The sequence below is a fragment of the Athene cunicularia genome (assembly GCF_003259725.1).
Source record: "Athene cunicularia isolate RWA chromosome 21 unlocalized genomic scaffold, athCun1 chr21_part1, whole genome shotgun sequence".
In the NCBI taxonomy this organism is placed as follows: domain Eukaryota; kingdom Metazoa; phylum Chordata; class Aves; order Strigiformes; family Strigidae; genus Athene; species Athene cunicularia.
The window spans coordinates 4303335-4312999 of record NW_020799127.1 but is presented as its reverse complement, the minus strand read 5'-3'; the positions used below and the strand labels follow the sequence as shown (position 1 = coordinate 4312999).

At 40.9% G+C, this 9665-nt stretch overlaps 1 protein-coding gene across 1 annotated transcript in view; it reads right to left on the bottom strand.

The window, feature by feature from the left end:
- Positions 1 to 4645, bottom strand: part of CLSTN1 (calsyntenin 1) — a 46035-nt gene extending 41390 nt beyond the window's left edge. The window contains exon 1 of the mRNA XM_026862940.1: positions 4516 to 4645. Within this exon, the coding sequence (XP_026718741.1) occupies positions 4516 to 4645 (130 nt within the window). The remainder of the gene's footprint in view (positions 1 to 4515) is intronic.
- Positions 4646 to 9665: the final 5020 nt, after the last annotated feature.

Below are 9665 nucleotides of genomic sequence, written 5' to 3'. Positions count from 1 at the left end.
CCCCTCCGCCACCGCCGGGCCGGGGCCGCCTTCGAGGGGATTTGGGGGGGTTTGGGGTTTCCTGGCAGCAGCCGAGCCCACCCGGTTGCTGCAGCCGGGGTTTAGCTGATGCCCCACACAGCTGACTTAAGCAAATGCTGATTAAAACGCCAAGATTATCGCACGAGTTAAAACCCCTATAAAGCTATTTAAATGCTTTCACCTTAACGTTCACAGATCATTTCAGCAAAAAGGCGAAAAAAAAGTTGTTTTTTACCTAAGCCAACCGCGAGGCCCCCAGCAGCCAGCCCGGCGCAGTAAAGCTCGAGGAGCAGGATGCACAAACCTTGGTCATCCATCCCAGGAGGGAACAAACTGCCAACACCTGCCTGCCACAAGCACCTGGAAACCGATGCAGGTTTGCGTTCAGAGCTCTAAAACTGCAATCCTGCAGCAATGGGTCTGCTTGACACATAAACACACCTCGAAGCAGCATCATCCCTCTCCGAGTTAATACTCCTGGACCAAGGGGCTTCCCTTGGTGCTGAGCCCCAGGTGCACATGCTGCAGAGAAAGTCCGTCCCGTGACACGGCATTAACCCTGCCCAAATGGAGGAACAGCACTGCTCCCAGTTTAGACAAAGCCTCTGCAAGGGGAGAAACCTTTTTTTTATTTTTAGTGTAGTTTTACTGACTTTTATCAAGGCTCTGAGTTCTCTTTGGAAAAATTCACAAGTACTAACCAAATCAAGAAGTTTCATAGGGATAATTAAGTTGCACAGAACCTGTCCTGTAACAAAAAAATTATTTGTTGTTTGGCCAAAGATTTCAATTAGAAAATGCTTCAACAGAAAAAAAAACAAAAACAACCCCCCCAAAAAAAAAACCCCAACCCTTGCCATGATCAGAGTTTTGACAACTAAAATACAACCAACTTATTTTATAATTAGATATGACTACTCATGCTTTGTACCTATTAGCCATTTCACTCCCACAGTGAAATAAAAATAAAGTCCAGAATGTTCAAGATCCTGGAGAAGTGGTATTTCTTTATTTTAAAACACTATGCAATTTAAATACCAAGATTGATCTGTTCTGGAGAAACCTCCCCCTCCCTCCCCAGGCAGGCCCAGTCCTGTCACCTTCCCAGCTCTTTACCCCAAACCCGAGGTGGGGGGACCAGCCTACGAAAGGTGAGGAACCAGCTTACTCCCTGTCCTCCATCAGGCACTAAGGTCTCAGCAAGCTGCCACAATCCGCTCTGCAGCAAGCCAGTGCATTTGGATATCCAAAGGCAAGCTGTCCTGCTCCCCCAGCAGCTTCTTCCATCCTCCGAGCCAGCCATCTTCACTTGCGCTACCTTCAGCATATTTGCCAATATGAGTGTGTGCAGAGTAGAAGAGAAATTAGAAGAGAAATCCACTGTAGTCAATAAAATGAACAATACCCCAATTACTATCCTGTGCTGTGGAGCTATTCCTTAACCAAACAACCAGGTTAGTCCACATTTATTTCATTGACTGTATGCTGTAGGCCACCCGCTCTATCAAGAGCTAAGACATCTTTTTTTAAATAAAGCTAAAGCCTCAGTCTAAAACCCCTTGATTTCTCAGCCTGTCTAACATATGTTGGATGGCAGATCATGTCAGAAGAAGCCTGTAGCCCATCTGTTGCCAGATAGCTGAGTCTTTACATTCTGCCAACGCAGCTTCAGCTGACAGTGTGCTACATTATGTATTTTTCTTTTGTATGGAGAGTAGAAGGACTGTCCAGCTCAGTATGACTCTCAAACTAGGCTTACTAACTTCATGCATGAGGGAGAACCACCCCATCAGTAAAGATTTGCAAGGCGAGACATCATCAGTTAAAAGATGATTGCCCATTGATGAATACATTGATATAACACAAGTCTCTTTGCCCCAATATTGGATTTTGATTAGGAATATAACTGTGTACAGAACTTGAATACCAATATAAAAGTCTCTGAAGGGGGCTTTGTAAGTCAGTGGCCAGCTGGCATGAAGGTACATGCATGTAGTCTCAAATATTTTCCACAGAATAAATTATTATTACCTTTAAACTGGAGAACAACCTAGGTTCATTAGGTGTGGCAGAAAAGACAGTTTAAAGAGCAAAATTTTCTCTGCAGTCCGCTTGGGCTATATCTTGTGTGACAGTGGGGGAACAATACCATTGGCCACAGTAAGAAGGAGACTTCAGAGTTACTATCAGGACTCGTTTAAATGATTCTGATTCTGTAGAATTAGAAAGGAGAGGCTTTTTTAAGAGAAGAAATGCTATGTCCAAGTAAACCTTACTTATTGCACAATGACACTACCAGTTCAGATGAATTAATCAGCTTAATCAGTCATGATGAAACTGGGAAATTTCCAAGGAAGAAGGCATTGATCGCATTTCACTCTCTAAGCAAAACTCCTCCGAGTCAGTTGTGACTAAGGCACTGATTCAGTAAAGCAAATAAGTCTTTAGTCTGTATTTTAAGATCAGTAAGATGATTTTTTTTAGTTAGATGACTAAGTGGTTTGAACTGGCAGTTTAGTGGTCGAGGATACAGATAATATGGGTACTCCACCTGTGGTGAAGACAGCAAGATGAAATTCTGATCCATATCACCACTGATGTTCCATTGGCACTTACTCTGTAAACATATGGCAAATACAACATCCTCTCAAATACTTTTTGTTTCACAAAACTAAATTTGATTGAAATTACCCAGCGTGAGACGTGCTATGCACAAGTCCTATTTGCTATTAAACAATAACTATACTGTTTGCCAGAGGTAACTGTATTTCACAAGCTGACAGAGATTCTTGCTTTATCTGAAATGCCACATGCCGTTATTTCAGAGAAACTTGGAGAACTAACTTCAGCACCTTCGTTTTTACCACCTATCTCCCTCCTACTCTCTGACCTGCTTCTCAAGCTCAAAAAAACCATTGATTTTTATTTTATTAGTAAGCAACAAAACTGGAACAAATGGCTCCTGGCAGAACATGTTTTCCGTTACAGCTGAAAAACTATTGGACTGATGTCCTTGAAATGCACAGTGTGACTAATGCCCAGCTTGCAAGGACCCAAGAGGACACATTTATTGCACTTGTCAGAATGGAGCTGAGCAGCCAGAAATGAAAAGATAAGGTGATAGGTAAAAATGAATGCCTTTGCTTGCGACGTAAAGGAAGCCAGTGCGTACCATAGATACAGAGAGAAGTGAGACATGCTCAGTTAAGTCAACAGCATACCTGGATCTGATTGTTAGAGCTCAGGATCATAAATGATTTTGAATACACTGGGAACATGCACCGTTACTTCTAGATATAAGACTTGGACCCTTGTTCCAAGGGGGAGGTATGGGGACAGGATCCAAACTTCAAACAGCCTTGAATAAGGTTGAGAAAACGGTCCAGTCTTTAAATAAAAAGGCTAGTACTGGCTGTGGGGTTGTTTTTTTCATCTCAGTACAATTGATGTCTGCATACTAGTTTGTTTGCAGGTTACGACTGCTTTTAATGGGAAGTTAGAAGCTAGATTTATCTCCTCTACCGAGCATTTGGTTTATCACAGTTGCCCTGAAACCACTTCTGAAAGGGGACCAATTGCCATAGAGACTATGCAGTAAAGTAATTAAGCCCATGAGAGAGTTGCACGCACAGCCAGGCAAAATATTAGATGAAGGCAACAGACCAGTTTCTGAGAAGCTGTATTACAGCTCCACGTGAGCTCCTCCCATTCTCACTACAGAAAGCAATAGGAGAATCCCAAACTGGGGAATCTCAATTCCAGTATTTATTTTTTTTTTTGGTTCTGATATGGCTTTATCAGTCCAAGTCAAGCAGGAAGAATGAACAATAACGACATTAAGAAAAAGACAATTCAAGGTGAATATAAAAAAATTAATTCTTCACAATGAGATCTGTGAAACCAGAGAGTACTCTTGTAAGGCAACTAGCAGAAGTGGCATCTTTCAGGTCATTCAAATGAAAACTTCACAACAAAATGCTAAAGCAATGCCCCTACCAGCTTGAAGAGAAAACATACATAGATGATCTGTTACATCTTTTCTAGCCTTGCTGTCCCTAGTATCCACAGTTGCAACCCTGTGAACATAAAGGCATAAAATTAATGCATTTTTAGATTCAGTGGATGAAGATTTTTTGTTTGTTTGTTTAAATGCTTTGGAATCTGACTGTATATATTAAAGGAGAAAGAATTAGAGAACTGGTTTTCCCCACGCTTGAAAATTTCCAGAACTGCTTTGATCATGTGAGAGAATTGATTTAGGGGATGCAAATGAAGGCCTTGGCAATCTGAAGAAGAAAATCTTCTCCCCTGACATTTCTGAACGTTCAGAGAATTCTCAATAAGCCATTGAAGTATGGGTTCATCAGAGAGACAAAAAGAAAATTCAATAAGCCAAGAAGTACATGAAAACAACTCAGTCCCTCATAAGAAAACTAGCAGCTTTAGCAATCTTTTACCTTGTTTAATCTGGGTTTTTTTGCTGTTCAGACTTACCTTCTATTGCAAAATATGAAGCTAGAAGAATGAAAGCAATGAAGGCAAGATGCAAGTCTTTCCTTACAAAGAGAGACTGAATATTCTGCAACATCATTACAATATTTTCCAACTCATTAGCACCTTCCATCCTAGGATCTTAAGCGTTAATTAATGCACTCTCACAATACTTCTGTGAAGTAGAAAGGCAGGTGTCTAGATATTGTGATGACAGGTGCATTACAATTGAATAAGACAAAATTTCTAGGCTTTGCATTTGCATATTTAGGAAAGCAGGGCACAAAGAGTAGGTGAAATGAAGGAAGTACTGCAATACCTTGAAATACCTTTGAATTAAAAAATACTGTAATACCTTGAAATACCTTGAACAGTCTGGCTTGCCAGTGCTTTGCTAAAAAGCACTACTTGACCTAAGGACCTCAATAAATTTAGTCTTTATTGATGTAAATATTTGCATCTAATACCACAATGGCTATTTCGAGCTGTGTTATATAAATAGAAGTGGAGTCTGAATGAAATGGGGGATATGGTGAAGGGGAGAACTTTGTGGAGCAGGGCTGATGGTTGGACTCGATGATCCCAAGGGGCTTTTCCAACCTGAATGATTTTGTGAAACTGGAACTGTTCCTTAAAAACTTATTGCCTTACTTGAAGGGGTACTGAGGTCTCCTAAGTCCCTGAAACCACTGTGGCCTCTGAAGAGCATTAAATAAAGTATTTGTAAAGGTCAGTAAGACACCACACAAGACAAAGAGGGAGAAAGTACAGTCAGGTGCTCTGGACGAGCCTTTCTGCAATGTGTGTCCACAAAACCCAAGAACTCTGGTTCTACACTGTTTCTTCTTGTACTGTACTAACCTGTTCCAAAGAGCGGTGTAGTAGGCCATGCCCACATTAACAGCTGCTTTATCTCTCTAATTTATATAGAAAACTGGACTAGTCATTTATGCTGTGGGGAGGGTGGGGGGAAGGAAATAAGAACAGAAAAAAACAATAAAGAATTATAGGTTTTCTTCCCAGTTCCATCACAGACATCCCTTTGGGTCAATGACTAGCCCCTACTCTACCTATTTCCTTATCTGCGTCTCATACTAGAGTAACATACCATGTATAAAAGGATGGATGGATAAACAAACTCAAATATTTGCATCAGGTACTGGTAACAATGTTTAAATTACTCAGTTTACAGATTTTTTGGGGTATTCTTTAGGATCATGGTATTCAGCAAACATCTGGTCATACAATGAGGTTTTTTTTCTCTTCTCTCTGCCTGCCTTCCTGCAAGGAAGAAGAGAAGAGCCATGTGCATGAGTATTCCCCTCCCTAAGAGCCATATGGGAATGTAAAGGCATTCGCTGAATTCATTACCCTGCCCCACAATATGATTCCGTCTTTGTATGGGCAAGAAAATGGATGTTAATTTATTCCTTATTGCTAATTTGAAAAGGAGCACAAACACAACAGTTCCATTGCAGAGACTTCTACCAAGGGTGTAGTTTAAGTCCAATTATGTGCTATTAGTACATTTGCTCTTTGTTCCTGTGGCATATTAATTACATGTCTGGTATTCTGATAATTAACACAATTATACTTGTTATTTTCCCCTTTCGTTAGACAATATTCTTGCATTTTATTTAGATAAGTAATTTTCTGTAGGTAAAAGGAGCCAAATTATTACATATTAATAAAATCAAGCCATGGGTTTTTAAGTGAGCTTATACAGAGAAGTTCCAGCAGCGTTCTTCGGCAAAAACAAAAGCAGATGCTCTCCTGTTGGGCTGCAGTCTATCTCAGAGACTTCTGAAAGGAAACCAAATTACAATGATATTTAGCAAAAAAAAAAAAGTTGCAAAGGGTCAACCGAGATGGTTTCCAATTACACAGATCATCCACAAATGAACACTTACCAGATATTGCAAAGAAATATTAAGGAAGAAAATAAAAAAAGCACTCTTACTACTGTAAGACAGTAAGGTGGGTAGATTTGACTGAATTAAGTGTAGATGTACTCCACAGACACCTCAAAGATTGGTTGGTTGGATTTTTTTTTTTTTCTCTGAGACAAATTATTGTTCTTCTGAGAACAAGGTACTGTTTTTCTCTGTAGTTTTCTCTAAACTGAATCTCCAACTAGGTCTCCTAGGCTGCTATGGCTGAAAAAGCCCCACTGCAGAAAGACAGATATCCAACCGTTTCCTTCTGTGAGTGGTTGGTTGGGAAAGGACAAAAAGGAGCAACATAGGTTGTTGCTCAACAGGGGAGAAACTGATACCAGGTTGTTCAGCACTGTGTCCCCCAAATCCCCTGTGTCCAGATGTCCCCCACGGGCCCGGCTGCAATGCAGTTGTGTGTGCAGGAAAGAGGGGTGTCACCCAACAGAATGAATGGCACTCGCCCCTTCCCAGAGGCAGCAGTGGACACTCGTTACTTACTGGTGCAAGTTTTACCAGTAAGGAAACCCGAGGCTTGTTTATGATGGCAAATTGCCTTTAAGCATGCCTGCCTCCAACACCGGGGATTTCCCCCCCCCCTCCAGCGTACTGCAGTGCCTCCGAGTCCCCTGGGGAAGAAGAGAAATAAAACCTCAGCAGGCAAATATTAGTGTGGAAAAAGCCTGCTCTGCCTTTCCTGAAAACACCATCTGGAATATTTTTTTATTTTGAATGGTTGACTAGTAGACCAAAATTATCTAAGGGCTTTCTGAAGCCTTAGTTTTTAAAATTATTTCCTATACACTCAAAAAACCCACAATCACCCCCCCAAAATCTTACAGCCCAATTGTACTGACCCTATTCAGAGAGCACACAGCTCTTGTCCCAAGTATTTGCAAAGGGTAAGATTTTGAGACGGAGCAGGACTGCTGTGTTCTCTTCCTGATGACACCACTGACATTCTACCCACAGACAAGTCCCTCAATCTCTCTATGCCTCATTTACGCACTCAATTTAATGCAACTTGCCTGTTCCACAAGGAGGTAGTAAGACTTCATTAACTTTTTGTAAAGTATTTTAAGGTCCTAGGATGAAAGCCTTGCTAGAAATTCAGAGCATTATTATTTTCATTAAAAAGGCACCAATTAAATGGCTATATATAAACAACCACTCCCCACTTCCAAGTGGATCTTGAGAAGCACAAAGTCTGATACTATTTTAAATACACTATGCAATAAGAAATATTTAGAATTAAGAATATTACACGAGAGCACATACATGTTATCATGATCCCTATGTGGTTGCTCTATGTCCAGATTTACCTGTATTTTTTTGAGAATGCATTTTCAGTAAAGACTGTAAACTCTTAACACTACAGCCTAGAAGAAAGCTATCATGTTTAACCTTTTTTTCCTGGTGTTCATTGTTAAACTGTATTTAAAAAAATTTAGAAAAATACAGACTGCAAAGCTGCTTTTGTCTTTGCTGCCTAAACACAGATTTTTTTCCCTCAAAATGTGCAACACTTCTTAGAACAATCACTTACCTGCATCAAATGTTTAGTGTGCTGGTTTTGGCTTAGTTGTCAGCTGGGGTTAAACCACAACGTTTAGTCTTCAGACTTGTGCTTGAAGTAGCTTTAGAATCTATGTAGGGCACAGACAACTGGGAACAGTGGAATGCCAGAAAACCAGTATTTGATTCTTTCTTCAGTACTACTCCTTTCAGGTCCTTGTAACCACACCAGGAAGCTGAAGTTACGCTACTGTGATGCCCTATTCACATGGGAAAAGAAAACTTGCATCTCCTCTTTTCCTTTGAGTGCTCTTAGCAGACCACATCTAATAATAGCAAAGACAAGCAGGCACAACACCACTACAGGACAGAATCAGCATCGGTCTTCCCATTGTCCAAACTCATTCTACTGACATTCTTATGAGGGACACTAGAAGAAGGGTCAGCATGAAAACTAGTTTATGAAAGACATCAGAAAGGAGCCTGTTTGGGTTAATTGTAGGCTGTTCACAGATAAATGAAAGAAAACTATCCTGCGGGAACTGAGGGACTCAAAAACCAGATGGCTCAAAAAACAGAGGGTCAGAACTTATTTTTCTTCTTCACCCCACATTGCCCAGATTTTCTCCAGAAGCTGATGTGAACACTTATTATTTAGATCTGGAAAAGTGGGGTCAATTTTACTCAACAGTTCTCCTGAGGCAGAGTTCTAGTTGCCGTATTTTCCACTTCAGATAGGTTTTTGTAAAGACAATAAAAACAAGCTAAAAACTTGCCATTGTTTGTCTTGCAGTTGGCTTCAAACAAATTGTTGTTCTTCCTCTGCTTGTAGTATCTGACATGAACTCTCCACTCTTGGCTGCTCAAATTCACATCTGGCAATAACAGTCTGCAGCTTTGCTAGACATTTTCCACACAGTCTTTAAGTATTTCACACATTGATATATTAAAAGCTTCACAAACCTCTGCAAGGCATGGTCAATACCTCTGCTGTCTAGCTGCTGAAGAAAATTATTAAGGTCCTGTATATCAGTCACAAAAAGTGCCTGGGACAAGATTTACAGTTGATGATGTCCCAATATCTGTGTTTTAGCTACATAAACTATCTCTGGTGCTTTAAAACATCCCTTTGAAAATTATCGGGCCCAGGAGGAAAACCCCTTTTTATGGTTTGGTTTTGTTTTTTCTTTCTCTGAAATTCCAGTGCTCCTAGCTTCCTCCTAGAGTGCCTCAGCTATTTAAAGTATGGTCTCATCAGACAAGAGCATCGCTAAATCCTTTGTCATTTCACGTATGTATTTCTATTCTGACAGACACCAGTTGTGACTCTTCCCTGCAAGTAAACCCCTGCCCTCCTGGCCTTCACTCTAATTGCAGATTTGCTAATCATGTTTTGATCACCCACCCATCTAATCGCTGCCTGCTGCAAGCCACGGAGCCGGCCCTGTTTTCAGTGAAGAAGAGCACAACACGCAAATGCGAAGCTTGTGTTCTCGTCCGTATGGAAGGGATCAGGGGATTAAGAGGAACAGTCAGCCCTGATTAATGATGCCGAATGATGCCGAGTGGGTGAGAGCTCCTTGCCAACAGCAGGGACCGATTGCCTCCCCGTGGGGAGCTCCAAGGCAGACAGTTTCCCTACAAGGACACGTCTGTCTTCTGTTTTTAAAGCTAGATAATGCTTCCCATTGCTACTCTGCAATA